Below are 19,465 nucleotides of genomic sequence, written 5' to 3'. Positions count from 1 at the left end.
TCGCGCCCCAACGGGCCCCCTCCTAGGGCCCACGCCCCCCGGGTTCTCCCGCAGCACAGCCCTCCCGGGTCCCCCAATGTCAGGGACGCGGCTCCGCGCCTCTTCCTCTCCCGCCTCCCCCACCCTCACACTCAACGCCGGGGCCCCCAAGACCACATTGTCGGTTCCAATACAATGGAATGTCACTGCCCCGAACCCCTCGGCGCCCCCCTCGTACCCCCGGAACCAGTCCCGAGTCTCCCTGATCGCCGAGTTCAGCCACGAACCCAAACTTCACCATGTGAGAGCCCGGACCCGGGAGGTGACGGGGATCCACGACTCCCGCCCAACCCTCCCTTTTACCCACGGTCCCCGACCAGCCCTGGCTGCGAGTCCCGCTCTGGGCGCCCGCACCCACCCCGAGACCACCCCACAGGAGTCATGAGCCGTCTCTCCCGGCCAGGGCTAGGGCGAGGAGACGAGCGGAGGGCTCCCAGCCGGCCCGGACCCCTGGGCGGGGCTGCACAGGGGCGAAGGCCCCAAACGCATCCCTGGCCTTTCCTGGCTCACCACGACCCCGCCGCCCACCCTCCCTACCTGGCCTTGAGGCTGGGGCTGCTGCCGCTGCTGCAGCTGCTGCTGGAGGCGGCGGCCGCGGCTCGGGGTTCGTAGGCCCAGGCGGGGGCGGGGGGTTGTGCGGTGGCGTTGGCGGGGGCGGCGGGGGGTGCGGGCGGCGGCGGCGGGTCGGCGAAGCCGGAGGTCGCGTAGTTCCTGTCCATCGTGGGGGTTGCGTAGGGAGGGCGGGCAGCAGCGGGGGCTCCTCTAGGGCCCAGCGAGAGGGGGGCGGGAGGGGAGGGAGGGGGCGGGGGGAGGAAGAGGAGGAGGAGGAGGCGGCGGCGGCGGCGAAGGGAGCTGGCCCCCTCACATGGCCCCGGCGGGCAGACGGGCGAAGGGCGCGCTGGCCGGTCTGTGTCGGGGGAACCCGGGCCGCGGTGCGCGGCGAGGCCCCAGCTGGGCGTCAGGGAAGCGGCGGCATCCGCGGCCGGGACTCACGGCGGCGGCGGCGGCGGTCGCTGCGCCCCATGTTGGTGGATTTCCCAGGATGCACCTCCCGCCCCCCTCCGCCCCGCGGCCTCGCCCCGCCTCCCCTCGGCGCCCCGCGCCCGCGGCTCGCGGGCCAGGCGGACAGCCCGAGAGGCCTCCGCCGCCACCGCCGCTTCTGGAAGGCCAGCCGGGGCGGAGAAGGCTTGAGGCCTGTCCGGCCCAGCCGGCTCCGGGAACGCGGAGGGGCGCCCGCCAGCCCTAGCCCAACGGGCCGCGGACTTCCCGCCCTCGTCTGCTCCAAGGGGAGCTGTCCGCGCTCGCCGCGCCCCGCGTGGGAAGGGGCCGCGCCTGCCGTTAGTCCTCGCGAGGGAGGGGAAGTTGAACGGAAACCCAGCGCAGGGTGCTGCAGAGGGGGAGGCTTGTCAGCGCTTTGCCTGCAGTTCGTTATTTGACCCTTCTAGTTATTTTGAGCGACTCAAATACTCAGTTCCCACATCGCGATTCCTTTCTCTGCGCCTCGTCCCAAACCAGAAACAGCTGAGCGGGCTGTTTTACAGTTCCGTTTACTCCCTTCCTGCCCAAAGCTTGGTGGGCTAGAGGACCCTTTTCCTGCTGTTAGGGGAGATTTACATTCAAAGAGATTCCAATTCAAACGTATTATTTGCCAATCCTCGTTGAAGGACTTTTCCCAGGGGCTCTTATTAACTGTCCCCACCCCCTCCTTGGGGATTTTTCTCATTCTGGGTTTCAGAATCGTCTGTCCCAAGATAAATACTGCCTCTTCATTGATTAATGCAGCTACCATCTGGATGACTTTAATTACTATAAATTTAAACTCACTGTGCACACGTTGTGTTGGACTTTTTGTTTGAGACTTGGAACTTCAGCAGGACTCTACCCAGACATTTCCGGTCAGACCTCCAAGCTGTTTGGTGGGGGGTAAATTAAAGATTATTTGCGGTTCTTCTAGTGTATGTCAGAGCTGTGTTTCTTTAGTAACTCACGAGTAGTGAAAGTTAGGGATCATAGAAATCATCATTTGGTCCTTAAGGCATAAAGTAAAAGTTTAAAAAAACCGTAAAGTTTATTGACCACCACCCTTAAAAAATCAATACAGGTTTAACACCTATTTATGTGCTTAGCAGAGAAATCTATCCCTCAAGATAAGCCTGACATAAAGGTTAAGCAAATCAGACAGGCATAGTAGAAGTAATAAATTTGATACATTATCTCACCATTTAAAAAGCAGTTTAAACTTCGGTAATACCTGGTATTGGATCTGCTATTCCTTCTGAGATTAATTTTGTTCTGGGAGATTCTGTTTTTCTCCTGGCGCCTACATCCTTTTGTTCCTATTCATTCCTTTTTGTAAGTCTTTCGGCACCTGTGATGCTTGGAGTCTGGTCCGGGGTGGGGAAGCAAGGAAGTGAGTAGTCGTTATTTACAAATGAATTCAAATGTGTGGACCCAAGTGACTTTGCCAATTTTATGTTAATCCCAGTATGCATTTACTGAGGATATCTTTGAAAAGTGGTTTTCTTTGGGGAAGGAATTTGCCAGATAATATGAGATCCTGCAGAGGAGTAACATAAATCTTCCTTACAACATTTACTTTTCTTATTGCAGACTGGAGATCTGTAATCCAAATAAAACAAAAAAATTATTTTCACTACTAACTATTCATTTATAAGTATTTTTGTGAGCACTAAAGTTTTGTCTGTATGGAAGGTGTAGGAAGTGGAGTGGCATGCTATAAATGTTTTATGGCACTTAGTTTGATACCCACAACTGGTACTCAGAATGAGTTATGCAGGCAATACCAAACAAGTGGCAATAAAACCTTTATAGTCCCTCACACCATTATGTAGTTTATGTCACATAAATCAGAGAAAAGATATTAAGGGGGAATTTTAGTATTTTATTTATTTATTTATTTAACAGTAAATTTTATTTTTATTTTTTTATTGGGGTATAGTTTTACAATGTTGCGTTAGTTTCTACTGTACAGCGAAGTAGTGAGTATTTTATAAATAATATTACTCTGTCACCATATATGATGTTCCTTTGCCCATTAAGTGAAATTTCCCTAGTTTACCCTAAGTCAATGCAAGTATATTTCCAATGTTACAACATGTCTACAAAATAACATCATAAAATCTTTTTGGTAAAATTGATGGCATTATCTGAGGAATGTTTCTTCCCTACTGAAAATATACTCCCAACACTGCAAACTTTTCATGTTCTCTTTCAAATAATCCCCAACCACGCTGTTTAAGTCTGATCTAGACCTCCTGAAAAGTCTACAGTGAGCTTTGTTGTTCTTGTTTTAAGTAAAAATGTTCATTCCAGTCTTTGCCTGCGGAACTTAAGATCTAGGTCAACTGTTATGTCTTCCATGACATTTCCCCAACTTTCCAAGGCAAAACCAATTGCTTCCTTTTCAATTGCTCTATGGTGCTTATTATATTTAACACCATCTTGTTGCATTGCAATTCGTTGTGTATTTGCCCCTTTCCCTCACAGATCATGAGTTCCTTAAAGGCAGGAGTTGTGTTTAATTCATCCTTGTATCCTCAGTACTTACCACTACTTCTGACATTATATTAGGCTCTAAATACATATTTATTGAATGAATAAATACAAATACTATTTTTTAAATACCCATTCAGAAATTCCATTTAATCATTTACATACTCCTTTCTAGAAACAAACAAACAAAGACAATTTGGTTGCAAGATGAATTGGGACCCTCCACTTAAAAGAGTCTTTCCTCCTCCCCTACTCTCATCTTCACTTCCTTCTGAGTTTATTGACTGGAAGTTAGTGATGCCTTAGAAAATGTCCATGAACACTCTCCCCGCATTTTCCAACCTTCCTTCCATCCCATTAGAAAATCACTGAGTATTTCAACTGGTAGGAAGCTTGGAGTAATTCATCACCCTCCTTCTGTTGTTGATGAAACTGAAGCCCAGGGTTCAGCTTGTTTTAAGGTGATGGAGGCAATCAGTTGGGGGAGGGAGTAATGGAACTCTATCTCCACTGAGGCAGCCTTGTTTATTAGCTTGTGGGGAAATGCAGAGTTTAGGGTTAACTGATGAGAAATGTAGTCAGTAACTCTATATATTCCAATGTTACAAATAGACCAACCATTAATTAGAAAGATACAAGAAGGTCAAGTTTTGTGGGAAGTGGGTTGATTAAGGGAGGGGGCCTTAATTTTCCATTTTTCCTTTCTCTTCTGGCATTGGGAGGGGGAACTATAAGCCCTGTCTTTGCCAGGGGAGAACTCATTTCAGTCTCTTAGGTCAACATCAGAAATTAAATTAAAACATCAGAAATGAAGTAAGTCCCACTATCATTTTCTCTGAGGCTTGACCATACCAATCATATTTGGCTGCTCTCTCTGTTGCCTATCATACCCTCCAGGGTGACAGCAATGGAGTCAGAAGAGCTGCATTTAAGCCTGCTTCTTTGGAAGCCACAGGTGTCACTGAAAGACAGTGATGAGTCACATTCCTCCCAGTGAGGAGAACTTCAAGAAACATACTTGATCATCAATTTTGTATGTAGAGGAAGGGTCTAACTACGGATATGGATGATCTCTTGAACTCTGGTGACTGGCTTAGCTGATAGGGGTCTGGAAGAAGCCAGGTTGAATGACCAGAGACCAAAGCACAGTTTAAGTATGAGCTGGAAAGACAGGGGTGTGGCCTGATCATGAAGTCTATCACTGAGTGATATCTTTTATCTCCCTGAATAGATTACAGGAAATTTACACATGTTTCTGTGGATGATAGCTCTTCTCATCAGAATAACCAATATGCAGAGCGGGGGAGGCGTCACCAACGCCACTGCCATCACTTCCTCAGTCATGCCAAAGCACGAGTTCTCCGTGGACATGACCTGTGAAGGCTGCTCTAATGCAGTCACTCAGGTTCTCAATGAGCTGGGAGGAGTTCAGTTTGACATTGACCTGCCCAACAAGAAGGTCTGCATCAACTCTGAGCACAGCGTGGACACTCTGCTGGAGACCCTGGGGAAAACAGGAAAGGCTGTTTCCTACCCTGGCTCCAAGTAGTGAGGGCCTGGGCCTCCAGCCTGCAGGATGGACCAACGTAGACACAACTCTGATCCTCTCCTGCCTTCCAGACAGATCTAAGACCTGGCAATCCTGCTCAGTGATGGGAGTTCCTGCAGAGACCTTCACTTGCCCTGCTCCTCTGTAACTTCCCTGCAATAAAGTCCAGCTGCTTTTGCTGGGGGAGGTGGGTGGGCAAGAATAACCAATATGTATCGAATACATATGTGCTAGGTCCTGTGCTATGGGCTTTGCATGGTTTATCTCATTTAATCTTCAAAATATCCTTACAATGTGGGTGTTGGTCACTATTATTTCCATTTTACAGGAAATTGAGGCTTAATGACATTAACTGCCCAAATCATATAAACTAATATAAATTGTTAAGAGTGCAAGTGGAGCTTCAAACCAGCTATGTTTGACTCCAGAACCCAATAGGCTTGTTTAAAGTGCTACTGCCAGGTATCTCCACTAAAGAGTTGCTATGTTTTCTTTTATAATTGATGAATGTTTTGTGGGTACTTTAAGACTGTAAACTCCTGAAGCATCATTCCTTCACCACTGGTTTTAGTATCTGTATTAGTTTCCTGTGGCTGCAGCAACAAATTATCACAAACTGGGTGGCTTAAAACCATAGAAATTTATTGTCTCAAAATTCTGGAGGACAGAAGCCCGAAATCAAGATGTCTGCAGGGCTCTGTGTGCTCCCTCTGGAGGCTCTAGGGGAGAATTCTTCCTTGCCTCTTCCAGCTTTTGGCGGCATTCCTTGGATCAGCTACCTCACTCCAGTTTCTGCCTCTGTCTTCACATTGCCTTCTCCTCCAGGTATCTTTCTCATCTGTCCTTTATAAGAACACTTGTCACTGGATTTAGAGTCCCCCCGGGTAATCCAGGATGATCTCATCTCAAGATCCTTAACTTAATGACATCTGCAAAGACCCTTTTTCCAAATAAGGTCTTATTCACATGTTCTATGGATTAGGAGATGGACATGGCTTTTGGGGAACCACAAATCAGCTCACTACAGCATATCCACTGATGATTCTTGATGAAATCAATTATTATTATGGTTGCCAAATTGTAATTTTTGTAACTCCATCCTTTCTTCTATAATAATTAGTTATCATTCTTCTACAAGAAGGAACTTTTCTTTATCTCCTATTTATCTACCTATCTATTTATTTCAGTATAGATTCATGAATTTTTTTATTCAATGGATTTGTGCAGAATAGAAATAACTTAGCAGGTTCAGGTTGTCCAAACCCTGTGTATTCCAGAGAAAGGTTTGGCCCTTGCCAGGCTCCAGGGCCATAACTTCTAAGCACTTGGAATATCCTGCCTGTTAAGAGTGGTTTTGTTTACCTGAGGCCTTGGACCACACTAGATAGCTACGCTAACAATGTGATTTATGGTGGGGGCTTTGGACCACACAGTATCAGCCTGACCGCTGGAGGGGTTAGAGAATTAAGGTCAGCCACCAGGGAGTCAGCCATGCCTATGTGATCAACCTCCCCCCCCAAAAAAAAAACCCTGGACACCAAGGCTCAGGTGAGCTTCCCTGGTTGGCAACACATCATGTGATGAATGTCCACAGGACTCCACTGGGAGAACACAACTTCAAGCTGCACCTGGTCTCCCTTAGACTCTACACTCTGTGCCTTTTTCCATTATTGATTTTAATCTGTATCCTTTCATTGCAACAAACTGTAACCATCAGTATAACAACTTGACTGCCTTGTGAGTTCTTATAGCAAATCATTGAATACAGGGTGGTCTTGGGAGTCCTTGAACACAGGATTATAGTCTGTTACCATATTTATTTATTTTGATGTTCAAATAGTGCCATATTTGGCCCAATACCCAAACATTTAATTACTTTAGTATACTTCCTCACAATAAGGAACCATGTGAATCTCTTAAACAGGGAGTAAATGATCAAAGCTATGGACAACATTCCCTTGCTCTTCCCAAGGTCCCACCCCATTCCACATCTTCAGCCTGGATGGAACATCAGTGTATCAACATGAGAAGTACAGTCCCTTCATAGGTTTACACACGTACATACCACCACCACCAACAACAACAACAACAAAAAGAAAAGAAAACAATATTCCACTACTTTGGACAGTCCTATTATACTCCTGTTCTGGTTGTTTGCAAACACAACTTGAGGCAAATATCTTCCAGAGGTTTTGCTGCTGGAGGATTGAACCTCAAACCAAGGGGGGTAGAGCATGTGTTCTCAAGCCTCCAGTTTCTCATCTATGGCCTAAGAGTAGGGCACTAAAGCACACTCTGCCTGAGCAGAAATCCCCCTGCATAGCTGGTTTATATCCTCTCCCTTCTCTTGTTGCTTCTCTGTTCCCTTTATCACAAAGCCCCAGATATGGTGGTGGTAAAGGAAGCTTGTTGGGAGAGATCTAGACTTCACCTAATTGTCGTGCATGTTAATGTTAGTATATGTATATTAACTACTAAGTGTATCATTACCTGGTATCAGATTCAATTTTGTCAAATGGGATTTCTCCGTTACTTAAGATCCAGATATAGTAGGCTCAAACATCATGTGGAAGTCCAAAACCCTCTAACAATTTTCTGCAAAGTCTAGGGAAACTTACAGTCTCTTGCTCAACATGTCTTCAAGTTTCTTCTGCTTCCATGAGTTGTTTCTCTGTTCAAGGGAGAAATCGAAATTCAGTCTCTTTATAGAGTTACGCACATACACACTCTACTCATAGAGAACATTTTTGAAAGTAACAAAGCACAGACTATTCATTATACTAGTTTTATTATTTTTATGCATACTCATTTTTTTTGCTACTCATGTAACGTGGCTGCTTGCTCACAACGTTAAAAACTCAGAGGAAGCATTGGTCATGACATGTTGTAGCAGACTCCTCTGGCGCCCACATCACATCCCTTGGCTCACCTCTGAGACAGTGCTGACTTACCTTGTGTGCATAGCAGCCTACCCCAAGACCCTGCCATGCATCTTTCTGCATTCTGCTTTCTTGGGCATCACTGGAGCTCCCCAGAATGCAGGGGAGTTTGTATTTCCCCATCAGGAGAAATCCTCAATCAATGGAGAATGGATGTCCAGCCTCCCAGCTTCCAGGTGGGCTGTTATGGGAGGCATTTTTCATCCTTCTCAGAGAGTGGTCCTTATAGAAGTGAGCCCCTGCTGCCGACAACAGCAACTTTGATAATATGCCCTTTGGTTTGTTCTCCTGTCCTGCCTTTCTCCCTTCACTGTCATTCTTGCTCCCTCCCAATTAAACTACCTGCGCCCAAATTGTTCTGCTTTTGGGAGAACATGTCTTATACTAGTGTTTGATATAACTACTTAATTTTAGTGTTGTGATTTAAATTTGTATGTATGAGCTGTCCCAAGTCTTAGTTATTGAATATTCTCTTATCAGCTATGGATTGGCTAAGGGGACAAGGCAGAGTGAAGGAAAGAATGTTGCTAAAAGTGCTAGAAGCTACATCTTGAAAACATGTTCAAGAGGTCAGAACTGGGACAATTCCAAAGAAGTTATGGATACAAGGGTGAAACAAGTGGGCTGGGGTCTTTAAAAAAAAAAAAAAAACAAAACTGTAGTCCTTCCGAACAAAAGCTTATATGCCCTCCCCCACCCCCCAAATAAAAACTAAAGATATACTCTTTGGAGAGACAGAATAGCATAATGCTTAAGAGCATAGACTCTGGAGCCAGGCTACATTCACTCAAATACTGCTTCTGCTGCTTACTGTGTGAACTTGGGTAGACTACTTACTTCTCTGTGCCTCAGTCTCCTTTTCTGTAAAATACCTGCCTGTAAAATTATTACTTAGTAATAATACTTGCCTCATAGAGGTATTAAGAGAATTAAATAACAGTATGTGCTTGGAACAGTGCTTGGCACATAGTTTTCAATTTTCTTTTTAACTTTTTATTTTGACATGGAGTAGAATAAAGAATAATACAAAGCATATCCTATATCATTCATTAACATTTCATAAATGCTAACATTTACTACATTTGCTTTCAAACTCTCAGGCACACCATTCTTCTCAACATCATACTGGAGGTTTGGCCAGAGCAATAAGGTGAGGAAAACAGAAAGAAAAAAATAAAACTCTATTTGTGAATGTCATGTTTATGTCATAGGAAATCCTAAGGAATCTATTTTAAAAAGTAGAACTAATAATTGAATTTAGCAAGATCACAGGATACAAGGTCAATAAGTAAAAAACAATTGTATTTCTACATAGTAACAGTAAACAATTGGAAAATACAATTTCTAAAAATTGAGATATTCACAAATTCTTAATTTCAAAGTATTCAGTCCAGTGGCTTTTAGTATATTCATAAGGTTGTACAACCATCGCCACTATCTAATTCTAGAACATTTATAACACCTCAGAAAGAAACCTCGTGTCTAATAGCAAACACTTCTCATTCCCTCCTCCCCCTAGCCTTTGACAACCATTAATCTACTTTCTTTATGGATTTGCCTGTTCTGGACTTTTCATATAAATGGAATCATACAGTATGTGTGGACTGTTGTGTCTGACTTCTTTCACTTAGCATAATGTTTCCAAGGTTCATCCATGTTGTAGCATCTATCAGTACTTCATTCCTTTTTACAGCGGAATAATATTCCATTATATGGATATACCACATTTTGTGTATTCATTCATAGGTTGGTAGACATTTGGGTTTTCCACTTTTTGGCTATTATGAATAATGCTACTATGAATATTTGTACACAAGTTTTTATGTGAATATGTGTTTTTAATTCTGTTGGGTATACCTAAGAGTTGGAAAATTAAATTTTAAAAATAGCATTTTGAATAGCATAAAAAGACATGAACTGCTTAAGGATGAATTTAACAAAATATATGCAATCCTTGTATACAGAAATCTATGAACATTGCTGAGAGATATTTTCAATATCTTGAAAAATATATTATGGATAGGAGGACTCATAATTGTTGAGGGTGATTCTCTTCAAATTTTTCTATAAATTTAATGCAACTCTAAATTCCCAAAAGTATTTTGATTTAGAAGTTGACAAGTTAATTCTAAAATATACATGGAAATGCAAAGTGCTTTGAATAGCCAAAATAATTTTGGGAAAGAATAAAGTTGTAGGACTTACACTACTTCTTTTCAAGACTTACTACAAAGCTTCAGTGAGCAAAACAGTACAGTACTGGCATAAGGATAGACAGAGATGAATGAAACATAAAAGAGGGCCCCAGGTATATCATCAATTGATTTTCAACAAAGATTCCAAGATAATTCAGATAATTAGGTGGGGAAAGGATAGCTTTTTAAACAAATCTTGCTAAAACAATTGCATAGTTGAATGGAGGAAAATGAATCTCAATCCTAACTTCATATATACACAAAAATTAGACTTACATGTTAAAGCTGAAACTGTCAAATGTCTAGAAGAAAACAGAGGGAAATCTTCACAATCTTGGGGCAATGATTTCTTGACAGGACACACAAAATAATGAACATAAAAGAAAAGCAGATAAATTGGACTCCATCAAAATTTGAAACTTCTGCATTTTGAAAGACACTGCTAAGAAAATGAAAAGGCAAGCTATGACCAGGAGAAAATATTTGCCAAACACATATCTGACAACGGACTTGTATCAAGACTATACAAAGAACACTTGTAACTCAAAAGTAAGAAGAGAAACTAACCAATTAAAAAATGGCCACAGCTTTGAATGAACACTTGATAAAAAGAAGATATGCAAATGGATAATAAGCATGTAAAAAGATACAAAAATAAAATTTTTTTAAAAAAGATACTCTATATCATCAGTCATCAGGGAAATGCAAATTAAAACCACAATGAGATACCACTACATTCCACCAGCGTGGATAAAATTAAAAGACTGTAACAGCCAGTGTTGGCAAGGATGTGGGAGCCACTGGAACCTTCATACGTTCCTGTTGGGAATGTGAAATGGTTCAACCACTTTGAAAAATAATTTGGTAGTTTCTTATAAAGTTAAACATACACCCATCTATTACCAGCAGTACTACTCTGAGGCACTTACCCAAAAGAACTGAAATTATATGTCCACACAAAGACTTGTAGATGAATGTTCATAGTAGCTCTATTCACAAATACTTACCAACAGGTGAATAAACAAATTGTGATATACCAATACAATGAAATACTATTCAGCAATAAATAGGAATAAACTACTGGTATATGCAACAACATTCTGCTGAGTAAAAGAAACCAGACACTAAAGTATATATGTCATATTATTTGATTTAGTATATAAAATTCTAGTATAGGCAAAATTAATCTATAGTGACAGAAAATAGGTTGGTGGTAGCCTGAGGCTGGAGAGTCAGGGAATTGATAGTAAAGGGGCAGATGGGAAATTTCTTCAGTTGGGATGATTGCTACTTGGGTGTCTACATTTGTTAAAACTCGTGGAACTGCTCGGTGAAGATGGCTCCATTTTATGGCATGTAAATTATACACGAATGAAGTTGTTATATGTGTAAAAATAAAATCAGAGAATACAAAAGTGCTCTTGGAAATTAAAAACATGACAATCTAAAAATTTTTCATTTAATAGAGTTAGAAGTTAAAGTATAAGAACTTATGCAGAAAGAAGAATGGCTGGAGAAAGAAATTGGAAATAGTGGATCAATCCAGAAAGTCCAATATTCAACCATTAGGAATCATACAAAAAGTAGAGAAAACTGAGGAGAAGAAAGTGGCAAAAAATTATACAAGAAAGTTTTCTAGAATTACGGGGCACAGATCTTCACATTAAAAGGAGGGACTGGTTGCCATGAACAATAAATGAAAACCAAGGCCCAGAATTGTGAATTTGAGATCACCAGGGATAAGAAAATTTGCAAGTTACCAGAGGATGGAAACTAGACCTCAGGAGACAAGAACAAAAACAGGGAGACCAGTGTTATGAGTGAATTGTGTCCTCCTAAAATTTTAGATGTCGAAATCCTAACCCTTAGTATCTCAGAAGTGACTGAATTTGGAAATAGGGTCTTTAAAGAGGTAATTAAGTTAAAATGAAGTCTTTAGGATGGGCCCTAATCAAATATGACTGGTGTCCTTACAAGAAGAGGATATTAAGACAGACGCAGAGAGAGAAGACCGTGCAAAAACAGAGAGAAGATGGCTAATCCACAGGCCAGCTAGAGAGGCCTCAGAAGAAATCAACCCTGCCGACACTTTAATCTCAGACTTCTAGCCTCCAGAATTGTAAGAAAATAAATTTCCATCGTTTAAGAAAAAAAAAAAAAAAGGTTTCAGAGGGAAATAAATATGTCAAGGAATGGAATCAGAACACTGTTAAAGTTCTTAATGGCGACTAGATGCTAGAAGATGTTAGAGCAATATCCACATTATGCCAAGTAAAATGATTTTTTAACCTAGAACACTACACTTAGCTAAATTATAAATCAAGTGTGAGAGTAAAGAAAACATTCAAGGGCATGCAAGGATGAGGGATTTGATCCACTCTTTTCAACTACTTTTCCTTTGGGCGTGCCTTGGCCGGCTAAGGAATAGGACCAATTTCTCAAATTGTTCTCAATATTATAATCTCTGATATAAGTACTTTAATCTGTTTAATGCTGTTTAATGCTAGGAATTGTTGGAAAATGAACAAGAATGAAATGAAATGAAAATGGTAAATAATGAGACATTACAAAGTTTTCAAAAGCTGTAATAATACTACTATTAGGTGTTAACTCACGTTTACATAAAACTTTACAATTGAAAGACTTTTAACATGGTCAGAAGAAATGAAAGATCCTGTAGAGCAGCGGTCCCCAACATTTTTGGCACCAGGGACCAGTGGTTTCGTGGAAGACAATTCTTCCTCGGATGGTGGTGATCGGGGGTGGGGTGGGGGGGATGGTTCAGGCAGTAAAGCAAGTGATGGGGAGCGACGGGGAACAGTAGATGAAACTTCAATCACTCGCCCGCCGCTCACCTTCTGCTGAGCGGCCCGTTCCTAACAGGTTCGTGTTCTGGTCCGCCGCCCAGGGGTTGGGGACCCCTGCTGTAAAGTAAGCGTTTGGCCTAGGGACTGGCACATGATAGATCCTTATGGTGGACACACCCTAAGGTGATCCCCAATGATCTCTCACCTCTTGTATTCAAAGCTTTGTAGAATCTCCTTCCTTAAGTGCAGGTGGAAACTGCGACTTTGTTCTAACCAACAGAATATAGCAAAGATAATGGGATGTCTCCCTTGTGATTATGTTACATTATATAAGGCTTTATTTTGCTAGCAGACACACTCTAGCAATCTATCTCTTGGCTTGATGAAATAAGCAGCAGTATAGAGGAATCCCATGTGGCCGGGAACTGCGGGCGGCTTCTAGGAACTGCAAGTGGCTTCTGGAGCTAAGGTTGGCCTCTAGCCTCCAGCCCATAAAGGCCTTCAATTCTACAGATGCAAGGAGATGAATTTTGCCAACAAGCTGACTGAGCCTTAAAGTGGATTCTTCCACGATACAGCCTGCAGATGAGAACACAGCCTGGCCAACACCTTGAGTGCAGCCTTGTCAGATCCTGAGAAGAGGACTTGCTAAGTGGTGCCTGGACTCTTGACTCATAGAAACTGTGGGAAAATAAGTGTGTGTTTGTTTGAAGCCGTTAGATTTGTGGTAATTTGTTATGCAGCGAAAGAAAACTACTACAGTGCTCAACAAATGTTAATTGATTTGAAATGTAAATGAGGTTAGGTCTACTGTCTAATCACCTTCTTTCTGACCATCCTCTTGGTTCTGCATTGTTTAACCCCTGCCCCACATCATCTGGTTTGTGACAAGAGATTCTGATTGATCTTGCTGCCTGCCTTGGGATGATTCTTGATGTCTGAAGTAGAGAGCTGCTAGTTTTTCTGCCCAATATCCACTTACCCTTGATTTAGTAACAGCATCATCTTCTTTTAGGGAACTGTCTTTCTCCAACTTCCAATCATGGTATGCTATCCTCTGGATACAGGGTGGGCACATGAACCAGGCCTGCCCACTCATTGGCCCAGCTAAGGTCATGTGACCCAAGCATGGCCAGTTAGAATCTTGGTGGTAACCTGTGGGCTTTGGATGGGAGAAAATTGCTTCTCTGCAGTCACTAAGCAGGTATAATGTAAGCCTGTGGCTGTGCCTTCCCCTGAAAATGGAGAAAGCCTGTGGGCAGCAGGACAGCGTTAACACAAAGAAGCAAATTTTAGAACTTGAGATATTAAGTCCCTGAGGACTGTTCCAACTGTAGACTTCCCAGTTTTGTAGACCAGTTTGAATTAAGTTTCTGTGACTTTCAACTAGAGTTCCGACTTATATAGCATCTTTTAGACTCTGCCTCCTAATCTATTTACCAGTGCCCCTGACATCATTTCTTCTGGTCCCTGAGTGAGAAAAATACGCTGAGTCAGCAATGGACTTGACACTCCTGCATTAACTTTGTAAGGACATTTCTAATCACCCTCACCTTCCAAATCTCTGTGGTTTTAGCCCTCAAAATTCTCCTTCTTAAGCATATTTAATAAGCTGTTGTTAGGACAAGTTCTATCTTTAGATGAAATGTGGCTATTCCACCTAGCTTTTTAGAGTTTGTGTCTGTGTTTCATTATCTTGTCACAGCAATCAAAATCTAGGAGATATATACATATATTTTATAACATTTTTTTTAGAGATTCATATATTGGTTTTTTTTTTTTGTTTGGCTGCGCTGGGTCTTAATTGCTGCGTGCGGGCTTTCTCTAGTTGCGGCGAGCAGGGTCTACTCTTTGTTGTGGTGCGTGGGCTCTTCACTGTGGTGGCTTCTCTTTGCTGTGGAACACAGGCTCTAGGCGCGTGGGCTTCAGTAGTTGTGGCACACAGGCTCCGTAGTTGTGGCTTGTGGGCTCTAGAGCACAGGCTCTGTAGTTGTGGCACATGGGTTTAGTTGCTCCGCGGCATGTGGGATCTTCCCAGACCATGGCTCGAACCCATGTCCCCTGCATTGGCAGGCAGATTCTTAACCACTGTGCCACCAGGGAAGTCCGAGGATATATTTTTGAATTTCTTGAAATTTTACTTATAGACTTCACCTAGTTAAATATTACATAAAAATAATAACTAAAACAATACACTCTTTTTTCCTACTCTTCAACAGAATATAAGGAAGTATTTTAAAAAAAACTTTCAGTTGGTCCTAAGAAAACTTTTCGTCTTAAAAGTAATTTTTTTTATTAATAAACTTTACTTTTTAGAGCAGTTCAGAGCAACATTGAGTGGGAAGTATAGAGAGTTCACATATACCCCATCCCCACACATGAACAACCTCTCCCACTATCAATATTCCACATCATAGTGGTACATTCATTATAATTGATAAACCTACATTGACACATCATTATCACCTAAAGTCCATTATGGTTCCCTCTTCATGTTGTACATTCTATGGGTTTGGACGAATATATAATGACATGCATCCACCATTACAGTATCATACAGAGTAGTTTCACTGTCCTAAAAATCCTCTGTTCTCTACCTATTCATCCTCCACGCCCACCCCCTCACCCAATCCCTGACAACCACTGATCTTTTTATATCTCTATAGTTTTGCCAATTCTAGAATGTCATATAGTTGGAATCATACAGTTTGTCGCCTTTTGAGATTGGCTTTTTTCTCTTAATAACATTCATCTAAGTTTCCACTATGGTCTTTTCATGTCTTGATAGCTCATTTCTTTTTAGCAATGAATAATATTCCATGATCTGAATGTACCACAGTTTATTCACCTACTGAAGGACAACTTGGTTGCTTTCAAGTTCTGGCAATTATAAGTAAGGCTGTTATAAACATCCATATGCAGGTTTCTGTGTGGACATAAGTTTTCAACCCATTTGGGTCAGTACCAGGGAGCATCATTGCTGGATCAAATGGTAAAAGTATGTTTAGTTTTATAAGAAACTGCCAAACTGTCTTCCAAAGTGGCTGTACCATTTTGCATTCCAACCAGCACTGAATGAGAGTTCATTTTGCTCCACATCCTCACCAACATTTAATATTGTCAGTTCTGGATTTTGGCCATTTTAATAGGTGTGTATCTCTTTGTTGTTTTGATTTGCAATTCTCTAATGACACTCTGTTGGACATGTTTTCATATGCTTACTTGTCACCCAAATATCTTTTTTGGTGAGGTATTTGTTCAAGTCTTCTGCCCATTTTTTTTTTTTTTTAATTAATTTATTTATTTTTGGCTATGTTGGGTCTTTGTTTCTGTGCGAGGGCTTTCTCCAGTTGTGGCAAGCGGGGGCCACTCTTCATCGCAGTGCGCGGGCCTCTCACCATCATGGCCTCTCTTGTTGCGGAGCACAGGCTCCAGACGCGCAGGCTCAGTAGTTGTGGCTCACGGGCCTAGTCGCTCTGCGGCATGTAGGATCCTCCCAGACCAGGGCTCGAACCCGTGTCCCCTGCATTAGCAGGCAGATTCTCAACCACTGCGCCACCAGGGAAGCCCCCTTCTGCCCATTTTTAAAATCGGGTTGTTGGTTTTCTTATTGTTGAATTTTGGGACTTCTTTGTATAATTTGGATAACAGTCCTTTTATCAGATGTGTCTTTTGCAAATGTTTTCTCCTAGTCACTACCTTGTCTTCTCATTTCCTTGATTAAAGTAATTTTAAGGAGTATAAGTATTAACATTTATGGATTATTCAATTGGATAAAAAAATTGAAGGTGGTCTAAATGTTGAATATGAAGTTATGTTTAATAATAATCAGAGTTTATTTATGTGTATGATACATAGTATTACTTAATGTGTTTCTCTTAAGTTGGAGGTACTATTACTCCTATAATTTAGTATAACATTACTATATTTTTTTGATTTTTAATTTATGTATAGATATAGGTCACAGAAGTAAATTCAGTTTTAAGGAGTAATATATTATAAATTTGCCTCAAACAATATATTAAATATTAAAACTGTGTTAAGGAATATTGCACTTTCACAACTGCAACTAAACTGTTTAAATAGAAAGCTAGCACCACTGGGTGAAAGATACATACAGCAATACCATGCTGTAAACATTGTTTTGAAAACATGCAACATGTTGTTCACATTTAACTCATATAATTGTATGCCACTATATGAAGAAGAATGTTTAATTGAAACAAGCAACAAAAATTTACTTAGCGTAAAGTTTATTCACATGTATAAAAAGTGTCTGATAACAAATCCGTTAAAACCAAAATATAATCAAACCTGTAGGAAAAATATGCATTCAAAAATGGGTTGCTTTTTCCAGATAATGAAAATGCTGATAAATTTGTACTGAATTGCCTTAAATTCTTGAACTGTTAGGGAAACATTTGTAAACAACAAAAAAATGTTGAAGGAAACACACAATACAGAAGATTGAAGGCATCATTATATGTCATATGTGTTCCAAAATGCTACACAGGCAGGATCTGCAAAAGAATCTAGTTTTTTAAAAAACTACAGAAATTCTAGACACTCTTCTAGTAGTATAAATGTCACATACAACATTTCAAATCAAACTGGTAACTAATTTATTTCACATTCAGTTAGAACAAAAGCAAAATGAATAATATGAAATTAAGCTTTTAAACAGCACTAACAAACTTTTTCTCACTAAAAAATTCTCTTGCACATATAGGAAAAGTACACACATACATAACTTCTCGGAGAAATAGGAAAAAATGATTAGAATTTTACAGGCAAATGGGAAACCAGACACAGAGGACGCTGTTGCTCTAGTTTTTAATTGTTCTGAGAATTTTCACCCAGCTCTGTATAATCACTCAGAGGGCACAATATTAACAGATGCAAAACTTTGACACAGTCATAATTTGTGCTCTCTTTGATTTTTTTCATCTTGAAAAAAGAATATTCTGTGTAGAATTATCTAGCCTACTGCAGGTATAACCCTATTAATGTGTATTTGTCTTTTTCTAGGCTTATTCCCTTTTCATACCCATATTACATTCATTTCCTGATTGTGATAGAGGGGAAAACTGATCTACCTAACTAGAAAGCTTTGTGTCAAAAACAGATTTAATGGTCAACACTAATCAGTTACCCAGGGAAGAAGCACAAACAAATTAATCAAACCAGAAAACCCACCACCAAAAGTATACAAGGAATAGAAAAGCGTGAATGGGACAGAAATATGTGTCAATAATTTTATATTGATATTTTCCTTTTAATTATTATAAGTATTTGTTGATTATGGTTCTATCACATTTTCTTTTTTATATTTAAAGTATTATGAGCTCAACATTGGATGCTCTACAAATACCAGTTATTTCATAATCTTAATGATAAATTCTAGATTTGTTCAAGTCAGAGCAACAGTTTCACACTTAATGATGGCACATGACAAATCTAGGCTACTGCTGGGGTGACGGGGTTGTCACAGGCTCTGAAGCTAGATTTGCAGTTAGATTCTTGTGAGTCAATGGGAGTAAACAAGTTCATGGAATATTTCAAATTGTGATTCAATAAAAGATATATCGTATCTTGTATTTTTATTCATCCTAAGAAACACATGTGTGAGAATACATATACAGATATGTAATATATGCACCCATATACATTTATGTATATATGACAAATGTTTATACATTTCTCATACAGACTTAGAATTGTCTCTATTTTATAATTTCATAATTTGAGACAGTGTAATTCTATAGGTATGAGATGGGCCTAGAAAAGTGTGCTTGCTCATTCTAAACCTAACTCTCACCAACATGTTAGATTTTGGTCAAGCTATCCTTCTATGCCTTAGTGTGATTGCTAAAGTGAGTAGAGTTTGCCTCCGACCTTTAAAGAGGATTAAAATAAGGACAAAGTGCAAAGTTACATGAGGAAAAGTGCTTATGTAAGCCAAGGTATGACAAATAGTAAAATTTTTATAGGTAATGTAGGTGGCTTTAAAAAGACTTCTTCCTAATTATATCTAAATGTTGCCAGATGATTTCTTTGTAACACGCAACCAGAGACTCTGAAAATATAAAAGGTAAAGTCTTCAGCAGTCTATAATGATTAAGATCTTTCTTTTATCTGCATTAAGATCATGCTGTCTTAAAAGAGAGACATACACTCAAACACACAGTATAATATGATTTATATTTTCTAAACATTTAATTTGGAAGGAATTATCAAATGCAGGTAAGTTTTAATCTCACCTCTGTAAAAATTACAAAATACAATTTTATAAATGGTCTTAAATAGGAAAAAAGCAATGCCTAGCAAAAAACATAAAGAACAGAATTTTCTATTTCTCAAGGAGTATTTTTTTTTTGAGCTCCTGCAATGAGGAAACAAATTCACATATACGTACACACCCAC

General features: G+C 40.6%; 1 protein-coding gene and 1 pseudogene across 4 annotated transcripts in view; one reads left to right on the top strand and one right to left on the bottom strand.

Annotated features, from left to right (window-relative positions):
- Positions 1 to 1,064, bottom strand: part of QSER1 (glutamine and serine rich 1) — a 75,568-nt gene extending 74,504 nt beyond the window's left edge. For 2 of the 4 annotated variants that reach the window (XM_068554618.1, XM_068554617.1), the window contains exon 1: positions 577 to 1,064. In XM_068554618.1, coding sequence (XP_068410719.1) covers positions 577 to 758 — 182 coding nt within the window. In that variant the 5' untranslated portion in view covers positions 759 to 1,064. The remainder of the gene's footprint in view (positions 1 to 576) is intronic. The other 2 variants (XM_068554619.1, XM_068554621.1) reach the window with 2 other exon arrangements.
- Positions 1,065 to 4,858: 3,794 nt separating this feature from the next.
- LOC137772591 (copper transport protein ATOX1 pseudogene) lies at positions 4,859 to 5,101 on the top strand (annotated as a pseudogene).
- The last annotated feature ends 14,364 nt before the right edge of the window (positions 5,102 to 19,465 follow it).

The sequence above is a fragment of the Eschrichtius robustus genome, chromosome 11 (genome assembly GCF_028021215.1).
Source record: "Eschrichtius robustus isolate mEscRob2 chromosome 11, mEscRob2.pri, whole genome shotgun sequence".
Taxonomy (NCBI): Eukaryota; Metazoa; Chordata; class Mammalia; order Artiodactyla; family Eschrichtiidae; genus Eschrichtius; species Eschrichtius robustus.
The sequence above is the reverse complement of the archived record's forward strand: the minus strand, read 5'-3'. Positions and strand labels throughout refer to the sequence as shown.